This window comes from Atta cephalotes (assembly GCF_000143395.1).
Source record: "Atta cephalotes unplaced genomic scaffold scaffold00029, whole genome shotgun sequence".
Lineage (NCBI taxonomy): Eukaryota > Metazoa > Arthropoda > Insecta > Hymenoptera > Formicidae > Atta > Atta cephalotes.
The window spans coordinates 939,089-961,113 of NW_012130093.1; the positions used below are offsets into that span (position 1 = coordinate 939,089).

General features: G+C 28.9%; 2 protein-coding genes and 1 pseudogene across 2 annotated transcripts in view; 2 read left to right on the forward strand and 1 right to left on the reverse strand.

Moving 5' to 3' along the window:
* The window catches only part of LOC105620780 (28S ribosomal protein S18c, mitochondrial), a 12,862-nt gene extending 6,262 nt beyond the window's left edge, over nt 1-6,600 (reverse strand). Inside the window, exons 1-2 of the mRNA XM_012202270.1 lie at nt 6,478-6,600; nt 5,309-5,516 (exon numbers count right to left, since the gene is read on the reverse strand). Of these exons, the coding sequence (XP_012057660.1) occupies nt 5,309-5,516; nt 6,478-6,600 (331 nt within the window). The remainder of the gene's footprint in view (nt 1-5,308; nt 5,517-6,477) is intronic.
* A 4,645-nt stretch (nt 6,601-11,245) lies between these two features.
* Nucleotides 11,246-12,096, forward strand: LOC105620781 (annotated as a pseudogene).
* Nucleotides 12,097-20,570: 8,474 nt separating this feature from the next.
* On the forward strand, nt 20,571-21,969 carry LOC105620782 (transcription factor MafG). The gene is given in 3 exon segments (XM_012202271.1): nt 20,571-20,597; nt 21,603-21,938; nt 21,940-21,969. Coding segments are annotated over 3 exon segments (393 nt in total).
* Nucleotides 21,970-22,025: the final 56 nt, after the last annotated feature.

Here is a 22,025-nt window from a genome sequence, read left to right on the forward strand (position 1 = left end):
AAAGTTAAAAGTAAAGTTAAAAGTTAAAGTTAAGTTAAGTTAAGTAAAGTAAGTAATAAGTATAGTACTATACTACTAACTAACTAATATATATATATATATATATATATATATATATATATATATATATATATATATATATATACACACACATGTATCCATATAACTTTATGTATACTGGATTTGGAAAATAATTATAAATCTTTTACATAAGGGTAGAATGGACTAAACTGAGAAGAAAAGTCGTCTATCATTTAGCAATAATTAATTGATAAAAATTGCCAAAAATTGGTCTTTAATAATTTTTTACTCGAATACTATCAACTTTACAAAAAAAAAAAAACTAGCAAGAAACAACAATTGTTAATTTTCTTTTCATAGAGCTCTAAGAATTTTTTTAGAATTTTTTCAAAATTTTTTAATACCGTATTTTCTTATATTAGTAAAAATGAGAAAATGTACTAAAAAATTGATAAAAAATTCTGAAAAAATTCGTAGAGTTCTACGACAAGAAAATAAACAATTTTTGTCTTTTGCATTTTTGTTTTTGTTTTTCTGTAAAGTTGATAGTATTTGAATAAAAAATTATTGAGGCCAATTTTCATCAATTTTTAGCAATTAATATCTTGTTAATTATTACGAAAATTATAAAATGGTAGAATACCTTTTCTTCTCAGTTTAGTCCATTCTGCCCCTATGCGAAAGATTTATCACAGAGTGTTTTCCAAACACCCTGTATATAAGCAGCTCGGCAGCTTATAAAAATCTATAGTAACGTAAATTATAGATTAATATTAGAACTACAATTAGTTCAAGGAATACTTATTTTGAAATAAAAATCTCAAAAAAGAAGCCGTGAATAATCAATACAAATCAATACAATAAAGGACCACATTAGCAAAATGCCATGCTATTGTTTAAATTTGTATAATTTAAAATATATACAGTCAAATAAAATGTTAAATAGCAAACATATTCAAATATACATATATTTATGTATAATATAATACACTCTAATTTAAGAAAAATGACGAAGTAAGTGTAATTAAATGCTAAAATGTACCTCAGAAACATTTCAAAAATATTTGAAAATAAAAATGCGTTTTAATAAAATATAATAAATATATGTTTAAAAGGTGTTTTTTTTGTTTTAACAATTTTTTTTCTAAAGTGTTTAAAACGTATATAAAACATTAAAAACATGTTTTAAACAAAAAAAATTGAATGTTTTTTTTAAAACATGCTTTTTATCAACTCTACTTCCTTCACTCCGCTCGGGGCACTGCCTAGCTCGCGTTCTTCAACGGTTTTAAACAAACTTTTCCAACATCAAAAATTCAATTCTTCCTTGACAAATTGGTGCCAGACCGAACTCTTAATCTTAAAAACTTAATCTTAAAAAAGAGCCACAGTGATTTATTGAAAAAAAATTATTATTTCGGCTCCTAATAATCTTTTTTTTTAAATTCATAGAAAAATGTCGATTTCGAATGCTTCACACGGTTATTTGATATGACGCATATTAACGAAATTATTTCCGTTTTTTTATATGGAAAAAGATGTCCACTTTTTAAAATCGTTTTATAATAGTTTAACTGCAAAAAAATTGTTTTGTTATTAAGTGTACGTGATTGTGCAACTCTTGAAGAAGCAAAATCCCTGTAAATTGCTGTGCGATTGCTCAAAGAAGAAATTAAGTTTTCCGCAGACAGATTTTTAATGAATAAATGGCTTTTTGCAAAAATTAATGAACATTTTCAGGCTTGTTCAGGGATAGATTTATTCGTCATTACGAAGGCTACATTTTATGAGAATTTCAAGCTTTACGTTTAAATCTCAATGAACAGAGAGCGAGTGAAAAAAAAGCCTTTTTCGGTGTTTTTAAAATTTTTTTTCTATGGAACTAATAGATCGATCTTAATCATTCCACGTTTCATTTTGTAGTTATTTCGAATACGTACATTTCTTTAAACTTTGTTTTTATACAATCAATATCTTTCGTTTTATAAGTGAAAAACTCTTTTTGCAACTATTCGATTTTTTTTTTCGCATATTTTCTTTAAGTCTCGAGTCTCGAACATACGCATTTCTTTTCTGATGATCTTTCGAGACTTTCTTTTTTGAAAAGAAATGCTTTTAATTTTTTCCGCTAAAATTCTACTTCTATTGAACTATTTTTGCTACTCGAGTTTATGAAGGAGAAGTATACTATATAATGAAAAATCGTAAACAATTAAATATCTCGTAAACGTTGCATTTTATCATGATACACAATTTATACTATTCTGGATTAAGAGGAGAGGTACACTCCAGTATTACTACAATTTATTAAAACTTATGTGTATGTATATGTTATTTAGGATGCCCCTCGCCTCTTATTGATGCCTAGGGCCGCCGAACGGCCGAGTTTATCAAGAAAGCATTTTCGGTCGCTTAAAATAAGCTACTAGTGGGAGAAGGAGCTCGCTATCTCGTTCACTCTCGACGCGTCGCGAGCAAGGGCTCATGCTTGTTTGTGTGTTACAGCGTCGCACTACGATAAATGACCGAACTTATAGATATGGAAAAGTGATGTTTTGACGATGAAATTTATGTTGCGTGTCATTTCGTTATTATTTGCCTAATTGTGAAAATGTGACTTGTCTCGTACTTATCAAACTCGTAATTATCGATGACTAACTAAATTCTAAAAACTAAAATTATCTTAGAATTTTATATGTAAAAGTATATTTTACTCGTTTCAACAACTGACGGACTGTGTGTTTCTGCCTGAATATAGGCTAACTTTACGTGCCTTTTACGACTAGTTACTGACTGTCAAGGGAGGAAAAGATAGTTTTGATCGATTTTTACAAGTATTTTAAAGCAATCTCGTCATTTCGTTTCATCTAATTCAAATCAAATTGTTTTTATTTAAAAATAGTACGCAACATAAATTAACGTGTCATCTCTCGCTTCTGACACAATTCCAACATGGCTGCCGCGACTAATCAGGAGTCTTAAGAGTTTCAAAATTAGAACACAAATAACCCATATATGTTGTTTAAAGATACTGAAAATAAGTGTGTTGTTTAAGACTTAATAACAACATATTTCGACCCAAGATTTGAATTGTCATCAATATAGAAGAAAATCCCCTATTATGGGATAGACGCTGTGACATAGAGCGCCTAATATGAGATAACGACGTTTCTGCTAAACTAATAAACGCTATTGGTTCCACCATGAATTTATTGCTCTTGGATTGAAAACTATTTAGTAGAAAATTCATTTAGATTTATTATTAGATCATGCCTGAAGTCACTGTAAAACAAGATTTTAGGATTTGGATGTCAAGTTTCATTGAGATGAACATTTAAATCTGTTTATTATTTAATAAATATTTGGCAATAAATTTTTCATGTAGTAATAGAATAAAGTCGTACTAATAGAAAAATACGGGATATGTTGAATTGTTTAATTACAGAAGTTAGATTTGATGATCATAAAATCATAAGGGATGGAAATCGTAATATGAGATATCCAGGATATTCCTAATATGAAATAATCCATGCTCTTATGTATTGAAAATCGTTGCTAAAGTATAAATGTTTTATTTTTATTATTTTTATTTATTATTGTACAATAATAAAAAAAGACAATCGGAATGAACGTTGACTGCCTATATCGGCGATGCTTGATTCCAAATATCTAAAAAGTTCTGAATGTAATAGGTGTATAATTTGTCGTAAGCTCATTTTACGCTGGCTGTGTTTGTTTGTATTTTAAGAAACATTAAATAAAGTTTTTTAATTGCAATACTGGTATATTTTGCGTTTTACTCGCGATTTCTCGGGGCATCTCATATTAGAAGCACAATTTTTGACTTTGCTCATTTTTTGCTCATTTGCTCATTTTTTATACTTCTTTAATTAAAAAAAAAATGGAATTTCAATTAAATTTTATGTAATTTTGTCATTTTGAAGGGAATTTAATAAGCTTTAAGATAACCTATTATTTTTTAAAATTCTACCTATAGAACTCGGTATCTCATAATAGAGGCTTTTCCTCTAATAATTAATGCAATTAGAAATTCAATTTATGCATAATCAGAGCTGGCCATGTATTTGAAATACTTTTATTTGAAAAACAGTATTGGTTAGACAATTGTATTTTGTTGTTTGTTCGGAGTACATGAAAATATTTTGTATTTCATAGGAGCATATAAAAGTATTTTGTATTTTATATTTCAGTATTAATAACAAAAGATTATGAAAGTATTTTGTATGTTGTATTTTAAATATTAACATTGATAATCAAGCTTATTATTTGAATTAGAGATACAAAAAGCTTTCAATCTTTTAATTTTAAATACAAAATACGTAATATTTTTATGTGATCCACTAAAATAAAAAATACAAAATACGTTTGTATTGCAAATAGTATGTTTTAAATAAAAGTATTTCAAATACATGATCAGCCCTGTGCATAATATATAATAAACTTAGTCAAACTATTGATCTGCATCGATAAATTAAATAAAGTTCGTAGTATAATTTTTACGATCAAAAGTTGAATATATTGTTAAAAATCTTGTTTTTATGAAACACATCCTGCGTATACTTTGTCCACAGTATGTCACCAAATTGTCAAGTTTACTAAATCCCTATTGAAAAAAAAAATCACACACACACAAATACTATAATAATATAATACATAATAAAATCATATATTTAAGACAAATAAATTACGTAAAAGATTATTCCAAATCAGTATGTGATTTTTTTTAAATAAGTAATTTGAAAAATCACATGATAGTAGAAATAATTTCACTCATCATGTGACTTTATAGTTATCAAATTTTAAAGAATTAAATGATAGAAATAGAAAAAATATGACTTTTCAAATTATGTGATTGTAAAAAATCATATACTGATTTAGAATAACCTGATTTAGATACTGATTTAGATAACCTGCTGATTTATTTGTCTTAATTACATGATTTTATTATTAAATGATTTCGTTATGTAACTTTATGACATAATTTTTTTCAATAGGGAATAACATAATATTACAAGTAAATGAAAAGAAAACCATAAAAGAACTTATGAAATAGCTATATTGAAAATTCTGTTGAGATACTATTGGGTTGTCCGGAAAGTTCGTGTCGATGTTGAAGGAAAATTGAAACGCAGAAAATTTTAATTTAATAAATATATACTAAAATTTAAATTTTAGTCGGCACGAACTTTCCGGACAACCCAATATCAGTTCGCAAGGTATAGAATGAATGTTAATTATAAAAAAAAGCATGTATATTTATATATACCTGCACTTTGAGCTTTTGCAATTTCTTGTTCTAATCTCATCTGTTTGTGTTTACACAATCCAGTTATGTGTTTTCCATATATTCTGCCTGTATATCGACTTTGAAATTGTGAAAGTAATCTTACATTTTTATAATCTGGTTCAATGTTTAATCTACAAAGAATACACTTTTGCTTTTCTTTCACATAGGGATTTTCAATTTGGATTGGCTACAAATAAAAAAGAAACAAGTGTCATGTATAATACATAGTAGTATAAAAACATTCAAAACAGATAAGGGGTAACAGGTAATTATATGAAGGAGACTTACTCATCGATTTTGAGAAAATTAATCTCATTTGACGTATTTTTGTACGAAATAAACGAAACTGACAGAAAGAAAGTGTCGCTTTGCTTCGCGAACCGAGATATTAAAGATGTTTTTTGTCTGATCTAGCATACATTTTTGGAACTAAAAGTGAGATAGATATACGTTTGATATTTATCTAAAGCGAGAAAGAGTTCTAGAACAATCTAGTGCAGGAACAGGAAACAGACTATAAGTGTAAAAAGTTGACTGTTCAGATTAGGAAATCTCACAACAATAAAGGGACGCGAGAGTTGTAAGGCTAGAATAAGTATTTTCTATAATTCAAAAAATTACACAAATTCTGTGCTTTAAAAATAAAAATTCTTCTGTTATAAAAACGAATTTTCTATATAATTTTTGTTTTTACAGTAAAGAATTTGGTTGGTTAGGTATTTATCTGCTTTAAAATTCAAATTCTTTGATTTAAAAACAAATTTTTTATTATAAAAACGAAAATTATATTAAAAAATAATTTGTTTTTAAAGCAGAGAATTTATTTTTAAAGTAGAACATTTGTGTAATCCTCTATACTATCAATGTGATGACAGATTTCCTAACCTGAACAGTCGTCAACTTTAATGTTTAATATCTCGACAGGGCAGAGAGACATTTTTCTGCTGGCTTCATTTCATATAAAGACGCATCAAATGAATTTAATTTGATTAAAAGAACATTGCAATATATGCAATAAATTTTTTACTGAAATATATTTCTACTTTACAATTATTTTAATTTTCAATTCGAACATATTTCGAAATGTACTAAAAAATTTATAGTTAATCTCGTATAATCAATTTTTAGTTGTCAATACGTGCCCTTACCATGTCATTTTCTTTCATCACGTTAATATTTATAGATTTATCAGAAATTTTACTAATAGTTCGAAAATATGATTTGCTGCTACACGTTATTGGAACTCTTTGCAAAGCAGAAGCAAAAATCATTTCGTGATTATTCAAAACGATTTATTTATATAATAAACCAATATAACTCTTTTTCTCTAAATTCCGTTTAATTCCGTTGGATAAATTAGATTTCTTTCTTTTTCTTCTTTTTTTTATTTAGTGGCTCCTGCAAGCAAATGCCCACGACCAGTATCCAATGTAGCGATTATAGACTTCTAAGATAGATAGAGCGTCCCATAGTTGAATTATGGCTCCTGCATATAGAACACGGCAAAGCTTGCCGCGCGGCGGAAGTTACTCGAACTAATATAATTCTATCTATCTCCTACATACTCGACGCGGAAATGCTTACCGCGTGACAAAATAAGCCGGCTTCAGCCGGCCTTGTAATGCTTCCAGCACTCCAGCGCGATGTTCGTCGCGCGCGACACGCGATATCCAATGAGTGTACAGCTTTTCATTCTAAAGGTATATTCTCATTGGATATCGCATGTCGCGCGCGACACGAACATCGCGCTGGTGTGCCGGAGCCATAAAACTTCTAGAAATTATATAATACTACCTCTGCCACGCGGCAAAAGTTGAATTGAGTTTAACTTTTATCGCGTGGTGGAAATTATGTATCTATTACTTCCGAAAAAAACAAATTGATTGATTATCGCGCCAACTTGCACCCCGCGGCAAGCGTTGCCACGTTGTGTGCAGGAATCATTAGCGTTCCATAGAACGTTCATGTTGCGTTCTCATGAGATGCGGAACTGGTCCCTATTCTTGAAAAGTATCGCAACAACGAAAAACTAGAGAAATGTTGTAGTATTTCCTCAGATTTTCGTATATAATACTTTTCAAGAATAGAAGCCCTGCAGATATGTGGAACTACAGAATGTTCGTGATTGGTCATGGCTTTATTCCGCTGATTTCGTTCCACTAAAATGTCCTATGTTTTTTAATTTGCGGAATGTGCAATTAGCTCTGATCAATTGCAAGAGATCTTCCTATAGATCACTTTTATCTAATCTGATTAATGCGAGCCAATGATAAACACTAAAATAATTGTTTGTCATTGGCTCGCATTGATTGCGCATCCGCAAGTTCCGGTCAATGGGACATAGGAAAATGAATTCTTGCGAATCGGAATCACACATACATACAGGGACATTGCCTCGACTTCGTTTTGTATACTCATTTTAATTTTGATTTACATTTTTGCTCTTCTATATATTATTTATACGACGTTTATGTTCTGATCTTATATTAATTTCTGTATTTATCTGGAGACTTAATTAATTACTTTCCGAGCTCCTATTCTTGAAAAATATAGCATACGAAAAACTAGGGAAATGCTATAATATATGTAACGTATACTATAATATTTCTCTAGTTTTTCGTATGCGATATTTTTCGAGATAGGTTATATTCAGATCTTCCATCGAAGTATCATTTCATTTTTGTCATTTACCGAATGTTAAACAAGATGACGTGACACTCAGAGACCACCCGAGTAGGAATCCAAACACGTCTCAGCATGTTGATTAACCCTTTACTATGAATACATAGACTGCCAGTAGCCAGTCTTGGATGCGATCGTGATGCTCGATTGTGAACTCGAGGCCATGTGCTTCTCGTGGTTGGAAATGCCGGTCGAGGTGACTGGCTGCTGCTACTGACATCGTTTTCTGCACAGTACGAAAACATTGTCCGTCATCAGTTTTGAAATCTTGAGAAAGTTCATCAAGGATATTGTTGAAGACAAAAAAACTTAAGGATACCGAGTTTGACAAGCATTAGGAACTCCAATGATTGCCAATGCATGAGGAATAGGTGAACTTCAGATGCTTTAAAGAATGTTCTTCTGATTGATCTTACGATCATTAGGAATTTAATGTAAAATAGATAAAAAATAGAGAAGATTATCGGAAATATTGATTTCTCATTCATCGTTATTAAAAAAAACATTAGAAATCAGATTTATAAGTACACGTTTCTAAAAATACAGAAAGATATTTGCTTAATTAAGTTTTCAGCGCAAGCAAGAATTTTTATATTTTTTATTTAAATTAAAATAAATCTATAACAATGTTTTTTTATTTCAAAATAAATTTTTACTAAATAAAATTATGTTGTTATTTTCTTCAGTTTTATAAATTTTATACTTTGTTTACCATTCGCGAGGCTGCACTTCCTTAGCATCATCCTGAACGACTTGATGAGTGTGATTTCGACATTTTACACTTCTCACAGGCTTCTCGAATCATGTGAGTGCACTTTTCGACTAGCGTCTGACTGTGAGCTCATCGGTGTTTAAATCATCGCTCGTTGCATCGTTTCTATCATCGTTAAATAGCATCGTTAAATAGCGACGAATCTTAAGTGCCAAAAAGCGATGTAGCCGCCGGCCGCGATTTTCCAATGTTAAGAATGGCGATTTACGATTTTGACTATCGGTTCGCGGACATTTTAACGCGCGTTCCTTGGTGAATCGCCAGAAGCGCAAATGTAAATCGGAAAAATTATACGCTCCGTTTTTTCACAAAGCGATGCACTACGACTATTTCATCAAGATGTTCAATTATCCGAAGAAAGTTTTATAGTTTTCTATATTCTTCCTAACAAAGTTTTCATAAAAAAATAAATTCTATTTAAAATAATTTCGATTTAGCGTTTAGAGGTCATATTCGGGCCGGATTTACCGTTTAGAGGCCATATTCGGAATTGATCGAAGAATAGCAAAAACTTAACATTCTCCTTTTTGAGATACTCTGTTATTATCTTACATAGATAAGAAATAAAATGTTATAAAGAATAGGTATATACATTTATCTCTATATATATACATTTATTAATACATCATCTATATTTTATTTAACACGAGATATTATTAAATACTTACTTTTAGGTCTCTCTATCAATGTCAGATATCTATATATATATATATATATCATATCCATTTTTATATTAGTATATTATAAAATCATTAATACATTACATACATAAAAATGGATAATAAATACGATATATGATCATAGCAACATAAAAATATATTATACATGCAATAAAAAAGAACGGTACACAATTTTGTTAAAGATTATATTTATTGTGAAAGTTGTTAAAGATTATATTTAACTCACTGGTCTCATTGGTCTCATTGGAGAAGACGGAATCGCTCCAGGAGACATGGTAGAGCAAGGTCATCCTATCTTTGATGATGGTCTTAGTCCTGATGGTTTTGGCTCCGTCATGCTCTGTATATTCACTATGTTACACTGCACTGCAACAAAAATATTATGCATTGTTAGTAAAAAAATAAACACATTTAAATATCCTGAAAAATAAGAAATTAATTTGATTAATTTCTTTTTGATTAATTAATTCTATTTGAAATTCTATTTGAATTAATTCTATTTGAAAAATAGAGCTATGAACGAAAAAAGAGATGGCATCAACAATAGGATGTAAATTAATTACATTTTTTTACTAATACTTTATTCAGCATATTCTTACAATTAACTACAGTTTGAAGTAAAAAATGCTACTACAGTCTTCAAGTTAGAATGAAATCGAATTTAGATAAACTTTGACAAGAAGGAAAATTTGAAGCATTGATTATGGCTATTTTCCTTTTAAGGAACAAAATGTTCTATTTTTGTTATTCATTGAATGGAGAACAATGTTTATGTCGACTGTATCTTCTAAAAAATAAACAGTCTAAATTAAATGCCTGAGTTTTGCAAAGTAAATCAATTCAAAAATTTATGATTTTTCAAACTAAGACCGTGTCATCGCCAATTTCTTACGTTCCCTTGGACAAAATTGCAAAAATTGCACGAGCGATCGCGAGTACTCATGAATACATGCTAGTATTCGCGAATATACGCGAATATACCAATACTATCAGATCGACGAGTGACAACAACTTCTTCTTCAACCTTCTTCAACTGAAGTGAAAGGAACTTCAGTTGCGAGATCGACATACATTTTATGTACGACAATCACAGAAACCACAATATATGAGAGCAACGTGAAAATCACCCTACCACATTTTAGGAAAAAAGAATGACAACTACACCACCATCGCCACTCGCAGTTGTAGTCAGGCTCGCCAACTTCTTAGTGCGAAATTTATTCTTTGAAATAAAATCTGATTCCATCGAAAGTTTCCGCTGTCGTCATCATACATTTATCATAATATTTATTATATATCCTATTATTATCATTGTTAATGTATATACATATTACTATTAATTTTTTGTTATTATTTGTTAAATTGCGATATTTTGACATTTTCTCCTTTTGATATCAACATTCCGCATTTTAGGTAATTTAATATTCTAATAACATCCTTAAATTTGAATAAATTTTTCATCTCCAAATTCTCACTGAGCTGCGTTCAGAAATTACGTTCTAGAGTACATTTTTACTATAATATACATACGTGACGTAACCTATAACTTAGAGTTATCTGGACGAAATTTCACGCTGTTTCTTGTTGCTTTCAATTGGTTCATTTTCAAGTTAAGTTAGTAGGTTCGAGTTGAATTGAAGAATTGGCACCAATTGGCGCCAATCGTTAGTTCATGCTTACGTTCAGATCGGATTATTTGTTGATGTCTGATAAATTCTTTTCAACTGAATCCAAATTAGTTGTTATTTAAGAATTTGTGAACGTCTGCAATTCAGTGAGACGATGGCTAAACGAAAAATTACTCCAAGGTTAATCTTATTTCTATTAGATGTCTATACTTGCTTTTCACGTTCGTCAGAATTATTTATCACAGTTATTTTACATATTGATATAATAATCATTAGTCATGTAATAAATTATATCTTACTAATGCTGTCATTTATATACATATTTCTATGTGCATTTAATAATAATCTAGTAATCTCTTAGTATTTATTAATTAGTATTTTTATTGTATCATTTTTTTATATATGAGATCATATTTTTTAATGAAATATCTATATATATTATATAGTGTATAAATAATATATTTCAGTTCAACAAACAATTCTTCGAAGAAAAGAGCAAATAAAGACAATGTAAGTGGATGCTTTTCATTTAAAGACATAAGTTGACACAAGTATCATTCTGTCTGGTTCTGTCTTTGCGAAGAAAGATAGAATATTTGTATAAATTTATATTACTAAATGAAAGACACTCAATGATACATGTTAGATTGAAGATTAGAATCCTATATAAGTGTTGAATGCGTTAAATTTTCTAATGAAATAAATTATGTTATATATTTTTATTATATATATTATTATATATATTATATATATTTTATTATATATATATTTATATATACATGCTATAATAAATACATTAAATTAACTATTGTTCTATATTGTTGATTTTGAATAATTGTTCTCAGACAACTGTAATAGTGAGTGAACACAAACAGAAGAGCCATGCTGCAGGAAATTAAATGTCTAAGGAGAACCATACACTTTCTCATACCTGAACTATCTTTTGCACGTTTAGTCAGAGAAATTATCATCGATATATTTCCCAGAGCGAATATCACCAGATAAATATAACATCAATATAATTTATAAACCATAAATTTTTCATCAATTACATGGTACTATTCGATTATATATTCATTTATATGATTGTATGATTTAATTAATTAAGAAGAGAGTAATTTTTACATGTGTGTAGAAAAGAATGTTTTATGTATAAAAAAAATCATGAAAAAAATAAAAATCAGTGTTTTATTATATACATACAGTAAAATTTTCATGAAATATATTATGCTGTCTTTTTTTTATTATTTTAATATAACATCTATATACGTGCGACGAAAACAGTAAGATTAGCTAAACTGAATCTACAATCACTGTGTAAGCGAGAAGATAGAGAATTAGAGAGAGACGCGTGCAAACTGAGCATACCATGTAATTCTTTCACCATGGTGTCTATCTATGCAGCAGAATAGCATAATGCGGAACAAGAGCAGAACCAATGATAAATGTTTCACACCAACTGCAATTATTGCAGAACGCTTGTGATTAATTCCGTTCTCGTTCCGCGTTACGCTATTCCACTGCATGGGTTTGCATCCTCAGCGTTACGTTACACACACACGCACAAGTTAAATATCGCAAGCAATTTGAAGGCAAATGTGAGCAGAAATTGATTCACGAATAAGAAATTGTTTGTGTATACGTAGTGAAATAATAATCTGCAACAGTATTTCAAATGTTTCTGTTATTCGAAAATAATTGAAAAATTTTTCTCTGGTTTGAAAATCATTTCTTGCACCAGATTATTGCTATCCTTGTACTATTCGTTTTTCAATAATAAAAATTGGTCTAACTCAAAATTTTCAAGCATTGCATCTAATTGCAGAATCTCTTTTCTTCTCTTCAGCTCTCATTAATTCATTATATTATATACATTTGAATTAATTTTCGTCGAACAATTTCTTTACATAAAGTACTTTCCGAGCATTTATAAATTCTCAAATATTTTATTATGGTAAATGGATTCTTTCAGAGTCCAACATTTTAGTTGAGATTATGCACATTTGTTTTCACTTCATGTGATGTATGTGTCAAACGTCACGTTTAAAACTTCATCGAATGTCCCATATAGGGAGCGTAATTAAAGTTTCTATAAGAGAGTCGTATCAATGTGAAGTAAAATGATATCTAAAAGAGACTCTATTAAAGAAAGACTCTAGATTCTCTATTACGTAGAGACGCGTAATGTCATGATAGAAGCTTTGATTAATAAAGTAATGATTTTAAAAGAAATTATTTTAAACGTATCAAAATTATAAATAGATAAGCCTATACATTATTATAAAGATTTCGAATTAAAAATATATAAAATAGATATTATGTGGAGAGCGTCGAAAGTGACATTCTAATGTCATCAATCATATAATTTTAACATCTTCGCAAGAAACATTACTAAAACATATTAAAAAAAAACTAAAACATAACTAACTAATAAAACATATTATAAAAACATATTAAAAAACATGAATAAAACATATTGTCAAAAAGGAAATTTAAAATTATCAGTATATAGCAATTTGACGAGAACTTAAGACATTTTATTGTAAAATAAAAATATTATTAAATGTTATTTACTGTTTCGTATCATCACTATTTCAGTTCCAAAAGTGTAAAAACTAGTTCAGTTGTAGAAAACAGATCTACTTCTGTGAATATTTTGTAATTTAACATAAATTCTATTTTCACAATTTCTAAAATCTAAATCACCGCGTTCATAATACTCAAAGTGAGGATATAGGCTGCAGTCAAAGTCTCACTACAAATGCTTTGAAGCATTTGGTTGCCACTTAGAAAAAAAAATTTTTACAACTTTACCAATCAAAAATCACTTTAAAGCATTTATAGCACCGCGTTGATCGTACCCATAATAGCATCGATGATTAGTTCTGCCATTTTATTTCAAAGCCAATGAAAATTTTGATAAGATTGACGCGACTTTCTTATAGGAACTCTAGGCATAAAATCAATTATAAATCATTAATAAGCCTTTTTAAAACTTATTTCCAAAATGGATATTCAAGGGATCTTGTGATTGACTTATTGATCATTAAAAGGCGTGAAAACGCTTCATGAAAATGCATTCGAGATTTGTTCGCGTTACATGTTCCAAATTAACCCAGAGAGCACTTGGATCACAGATGACAATTGGAGCACTTGCATTCATGTGCTTCAATGTTCAGTGACAATTTAGGACAAGATTTAGGACAAATGAGCATGTCACCTAATCTAATCCGTAAGATCACTCAAATAGGGGCGTTTTTTCGTTATCCAACCAGAAGCTATTACAATTAAAGTTATCTTCGTCTTCAGGAATCAAAAGACGAAGATAGCCTTAGCAATGGTTGCTTTTGGTTGTACAACGAAAAAACGCCACAGGTCAGACATGTGCCTCGTTTCATTTCAGATATTTTGTTACCTTGATTATTTGAAAAGCAGTTTTATACAAAATAAATGCGCCTTTAATAAATATAAAAGTTATATTATATTTTTATATTATATTATATTTTATTTTATTGTATTAATATTATTTTATTTTATTTTTTAATTTTTTTAATTTTATTTATTTTATTTATTTATTTTATTTATTTATTTATTTATTTTATTTATTTATTTATTTATTTTATTTTATTATTTTATTTTATCAATATTATATTATATTTTTATTGTTATATTATATTTTTATATTTATATCAAAAACGCATTTATTAAATGCATTTTTATACAAAATGAATCTGACTCTTGCATAAAACATGAAGCATAAAAAAATCAATCAATCAGAATTCTTTATTTCATGAAAAAGAAGGAAATAAAGGACTTTGATTGATTCATTTTCTTTTGCCTTATGTTATGCATTATGTAAGAATCTGTGCTCCCCACTTAAGAGTATATCCACACAAACTTGCATAGTATGCATAAAGAAAATTATCCAATCGCATTTCTCTTATAAAGACGCACGTAAAATGTCATTGTATAATTTTTGTTACGCATATATTTATGCAAGTTTGTGTGGATATATCATTAATTTCTTTATGCCGTATGCTGGATTCACACTGGATCCGACGTACGTCGTATGATGCTCTGCAACCAATCGTATCGATTATGTAAAGTTTCCTCTAGGAATGAATACAAAAAGTGAACAAATTCACGTGAATGTAAATGAGCGATTAAGTAACTTTTGGCTGTTATAAAATGTGAAATAGTTCACGGGAAATTTTTCGGCAAGTAAATGCCTAAAAATGTGAAATTCTAGTTATGTTTTAGTAAATTGATATAAACTAGCTTGTTTTTCGATCTTTTGGTCTGTTTTTTGTTTTGAATTAGATTGCACTAGAATTCTCTTTCGATAAATATCAAACATATTTGAATATCTATTTGAATATTTGAAGAATATATCTTTTTCAAAAATATATATAATATTTGAAGTGGATATTGCGTGGTTTCTCGCCGTAAATTGGTGCGAATGAAAAGGAAGAACATACAGTTGAGAAACGAAAACTTCACATATTAAGAAAACGTTTACGTGATGTTAAATTAAATATATGAGTAAAAGATTAAAATATGAAGTGCATAAAAATCACATGAAAATTTAAAAATGAGAATTATAATAAAAAAATAGAGATTTATGGAACAGGTTAAAAAATAATCTTTTTCCATTCAGATGAAGATTTCTCTGGCTCCAATCCAAAACAATTAGGGTTTATGCTATGTTCTCCTATATATTTTTCTACGAGTTTTAAATATATATTGTTTCTTTATTACGTACAATCAAGAACAAGAGCAATAAAATAACATATTGTATTTTTACCAGTTCTATACGGCTCTGAGAATTTCGCGACACTCTTCCTCGCACAATATCCAAATTTTTTGACATTATATCTAACAGCATTTCCTTTTGTTTTTGAATTACATTCATTGTTATTCTTGATTATATGTATAAGGAACAATAAATAATGAGCACAATGTGATTTCCTATCAAAATATGTACGTATGTACATATATACTTGTATGTACATATACCTGGATACTTGTCAAATTTTCGTAAATTTAAGAACGATGTAAATTCGCCTTATTATTTCACTTTCTCGTAACTTCCTTACACCTAATTTCACTTTCTCATAATTTTCTTATATAATCACTAACAATAATTTGAAAGTGAAATTTTTCACGTGAGATTGATACGTACAAAAAGTGAAAAAAAATGAAAGTTTCGTGAAAATTTACATAATCGATACCTAGAAAAGATTTTGCTTCGTATCATCGATATGAAATAAAATTCTGATTGATTGCAGAACGTCGTACGATACACGTCGGATCCAGTGTAAATTTAGCAGTACGCCGGTACACCATACGCTGGCTATATGGGAACTTTATCTTAGGACTCTAGTACTAACTAGTACTCGAATTAATAACTTTCTATTAAATTATGTCTTCAGTAATGTATTTAAAGAATTAAATTGGTACAATATACTCCAAATTAATTAAATACTCCTATCATATATGTATTGACACGTATAGCCAAAATTAATAGTGTATTCGACCCGAACAGATTTGCACCAACTTAGGATTAAATTGTATGCTCTCTTACAGCGTTTTCTCTTAGCTGCACTATCGCCTACCAGTGTAACACTCAAACAATGTAGCATGTTTCCTTGACTGGTGGTAGCAGAGGGAAATCTGAAAGGGGCCATGGCCTTTTTTTCGCATGATAGACAAAAGTCACCGTACGCTAGCGGCATCAACATCAATTTTATAAATTGAACTACGTATCACATTTTCGCCACTGTTGATAAAATTGTAGTGTCAATAAATGGATTTGGTGTTACAGTCACAAATTGTGAATAAAGATAATATTAATTTACAAAAAATATTTCTTTTAATCAGATGTTTTTTTATAGATTTTTGGATTTTGAAAATCCTGAATGCGATGCTGCAAGTTAAATTCACTAGCACATTAGGTTTTCGAAATAATTAAGATTTAATGTACAAAAATGGCTCTTTTGTTATATTTAAAATATTCTTGTAAAAAAAGATTAATGAATTCTCGAAAGTGTAATCAGAAGTCATGAATGTATTCATCCTCTACAAAATGTATTCTTTTTATCTCAATATCTTACTTTTTTAGTCACGTTATGAAGAATTCAAGTACAAAGTTTTTCTAAGATAGTAAATTTTTCTTTAACAATGAAATCATTATACTTATAATTTCTAGTTTGTGACTGTCGACACACACAATGTAATTTATCGTTATAGATTCCGCTAAATATATATATATATATATATATATATACATATGCGTGCGCTATGGGCGCGCGCGCGCGTGTGATTGTGTGCGCGTGCGAGAGAGAGAGAGAGAGAGAGAGAAAGGCAACATTTATCGTAAATATAAAAAATTTCAGCAACGATTAAGTTACAAGTACTTTAGAATATTTACTTTAGTATATAGCGTTGGAAAAATGCAGATAATCAGTGTACCAAGCATCTATAACTCCAAAATGCAAGTTCCGAATCTTTTGTTTTTTCAATTCTAGATATCATGACCCACTTCTTTAAATTTTTGAAATATGTTTTACATTTCGTGTTGTATTAATGCTTTTCTTGCTCAGATTAAAATTTTTTAATTGTATTAATTTGTTTCTAGATTGGACGAGCATGCTAGATTCATAAAATTAATACCTTTGAAATATTTAGTTTCTTCATTAATTACATAATATTCTAAATGTCGAAATAGGTTCATCACTGTTCTTAAATTCATACATATCATAATCTGACACAAATAATATTCTTTTGATCTCATTAAAATTGACAATATAATTTTGCAGAATCCTTATATTTTCCTTGCTTATATTGTTGATTGCTAACCAACAATTTATATAATAAGAATATATATCTGTGAATTGTTATTAGTCATTATTATTAATACCTTAGATTTCTTACTTTCTCCTAAACTGTTGACAAATATTTGAAACATGAGCTATAATTCTCGCGTGCACGTGAAGCAATATGACGTTTTCTGTGTAAGATCTATGCCTAATAAGGACATAGATCTAACTGAATAAAAAGAGAAGAAATATAAGATATCATATTTATATTATTACACAAACAACTCAAATGTTTTAATCATTTTCACTCTTTCAAATATTTTCAAAGTAGAATATAGGAGATCGATGATCATTTCAGCAGTGATTTCGAATTCCTCCAACTGTGTATAATATTGGACCATGTAGATCTCGAATGCATTAACGTTATAAAGAACCACTTTAACTCTATATGTATGTAGTATAAATGAAACTTTGGTTATTTACACTGAAACAGAAATAATATTTGTGCTTAGCCAAGAAGACAATCAATTTTTTTAATTACCTTATTCCCTAAAGAAAAATAGTTTATTAGATTACTAAAAAAATGTAGTAGGTGTTAATATAATAAATATCTTGTAAACGTATAATGTTTATTAAATGTTTATTAGATGACGTTTATCAAATGATTTAAAAAACATCAAATTTTAAGTCATCCTTTCTGTGAAATTTATTTGTATTCTTCTAACAATCACGTTAAATTTTAGAGAATTTGAGAGAGAAGAAATAGTTCAAAATATAGTAATACACTGCAAATTTTTAATTTCCAAATAAATAATCGTTATTAAATATAATACGTTATTATAAATAAATATCACTCGGAATAATTATTTCGGGCGTCTTTTGCATTAATAAACATCTTTTTTTTTAAGTTAACCAATGAGCAGAGTATCTAAACTCAATGTTTTTTTGAAAAACATCTTCAAGATATCTCATAAAGAAAAAAATATCTTAAAACTGTCTTATGCGTCGATTTTCCGTTTATTTGGCAATTTTTAGAAATTAATATCTGGTTAACTATTACGAAAATTACAAATTACTGATAGAGAAATTCTGATTCAATTTTCGCTCTACCTGCCCACGAAATTATACATTACCAGACATTCTGTATACATACAATTATATATGAGTACTGCACTTATTTATAGTAGAACATTACTTCGTATCGAATTAAATTTTTGAATGTTAAAAATGCCGTAAGCCAAAAAATTGTAGCGTTAGGTTTCCAACATAATTAAGTTTTAATGTTTAAAAAATGACTTTTTTTATGACATTCTTTTATAAAGAAAGTTAACGTTATTTTGAAATTTTTATTAAAATTTGTTGTTATGATGAATGTTTTGTTCATATCCTATAAAATGCATTTTTTTTAATTTCAGTATCTTATATATTTTATAATCACGCAACAAAGAATTTTAAATACAAGATTTTTCTGAGATACAAATTTGTGACTATCGAGAAACGATATAAATATAACCATATAATCTTTTTTTTAGAAATGTGTACGCGCGTGCGTGTACGTGTAGTGTACTATACGTATATACACATATATAGCGGAATCTATAACGATAAACTACATTGTGTGTATTGATAGTCACAAACTAGAAATTATAAGTATAATGATTTCATTGTTAAAGGGAGAAAATTTATTATCTTAGAAAAACTCTGTACTTGAATCTTTCATAATATCTTTCATAACGCTAAAAAGTAAGATAAAAAGAATACATTTTGTAGAGGATAAACAATACATTCATGACTTCTGATTACAATCGATTCGAGATAACGTTAATCTTCTTTTACAAGAACATTTTAAACAAAAGAGTCATTTTTGGCCACATTAAATCTCAGTTATTTCGAAAACCTGAAACCTGTGCTAGTGAAATATAACTTACGACATCGTTTTCAGTATCCAAAAATCTATAAAAAAATACCTTATCTGATTAAAAGAAACATTTTTTTGTAAATTAATAAATCTTTATTTACATCTTTGTGAATGTAGCATCAAATCTATTTATCGACACTACGATTTTATCGACAATGGCGAAAATGTGAAACGTAGTTTATATCAATTTATAAAATTGATGTTGCCGCTAGCGTATGATGACTTTCGCCTGTCACGCGAAAAAGACCGCCATGGCCCCTCTTAGGTTTCTCTCTGATGATAGTAAGTCACTATATATTGAGCAGAGCCCTTTATTGATGGAATATGTAACCTCAACCAATAGAACATTATCCAACTCAAATGAACAAATCCGCTCGGGTCGAAAACGCTATAAAATAATTTAAATGAAAATTACTAGTTTATTATTTCATTCGTCTGTTCGATTTGCTTACACTTTTTATATTTAAAATAAGATAGATATATATTTGTCACTGAAAAGAGAGAAAGCGAAAATGCTAAGTGGTAAAAGGCGTAAGCAAGTCGAACAGACCTCATACCTCAAGTCCATGGTGTAACTAGACTATTGATGTTTTTAGAACGGTATTGTTAGCAGAAGAGCGTCTTTCAGATCTACAAGAATGACTAAGCATATTTATCGAGAAAACGCAAAAGACAGAAAGATTTGGGCATTTTCGAGGCTATTTTGTTCTCGGCCCTGAAAAACTATCAAATTGAAAATAATCATGGATGGGAAGAGATCGATTAAGATGGTATGTAACCATGATTTACTTAACGTCTTTTTTTCTTTCTCTCTGTCTCTCTCTCTCTCTCTCTTCTGATATTTTAAAAATACATTCACAAGGAGCAAGAGTTAATAAAGTGTATAATTTTCCATTATTCATCTTACATGATAATTATGAAAATGTGCTTTTACTCTTCAATTTTGATGAAATTGATGAAGGCTGAGTTGACGTGTTTTTTTTACGTCAACGTAACATAAACAAATCTAGCAGATAAAAGTTGCTCGTGAATCAAGATATTAAGTATTAAAGTTGATGACTATTCAGGTTAGGAAATCTGTCACATCGATAGCATAGATAGAGGAAATAAGTGTAGCTAGAATGAGACTTATAGATAGAGGACGTAAGTGTGGCTAGAATGAGACTTTCTGCTTCAATTACACAAATTTTCTGCTTTAAAAACAAAAATTATAAAAAATGGTTTGTTTTTGAAAACAAAAAATTTGTATTTTTGAAGCAATTTGTATTTTTGAAGCAATTTGTGTTTTTAAAACAGAGAATTTATTTTTAAAGTAAAGAATTTGTGTTTATAAAACAGAAAATTTATGTAACCCTTTGTGTCATCGTTGTGACAGATTTCCTAATCTGAAGTCATTAATACTTATTAGAGAAGTTTTTTTCAATACCGTTTATCCAAATACAGTGAACGCTAAGGTCAAGTTATCTTCTTCTTAACAATCAATTAAGGAAAAGATAATGTGACTTTAGTGTTCATGTTATTGCAAAAACTCCCTGATATCTTGGTTTTTGGGAGCGATATTTTTTTCTACTATATTCGTTCATTTCGTATAAAAACGCGTCAAATGAGTCTAATTTCATAAAAATTGATGAGTGAGCTTGTCTTTTTCATAATTATCTCTCGAATAAAGAATAATTTTTTCATATTCAAATAAAGCAGCTAATTTCAATATTACACTTCACATAAGGCTGTTTCCATTAAGTAATTGTATTTTTTGTATTACCTGTTGATTTTAGGATCCACTGTCACCTGGCCCATGTCTAGATATTAGTGATGATGAACTTGTTACTATATCAGTACGGGATTTAAACAGACAGTTAAAATTACGAGGACTGTCCAGAGAGGAAATTGTACGTATGAAACAAAGAAGGCGCACACTGAAAAACAGAGGCTATGCAGCCAGTTGTCGTATAAAACGTATCGAGCAAAAGGATGAATTGGAATCTGAAAAGACTCAAGAATATCGCGATATGGAAACTATGCAGGAGGATAACAATCGTATGAGGGAAGAGATAGATTCCTGGCATTCAAAGTATCAAGCACTCAAAAAGTTTGCTCAAGAAAAAAAAATTAATTATTCCACCAGATTTGGAAAACATATAAAATATACTGATTAACAAAAACATACATATATATATATATATTATATATATATATAT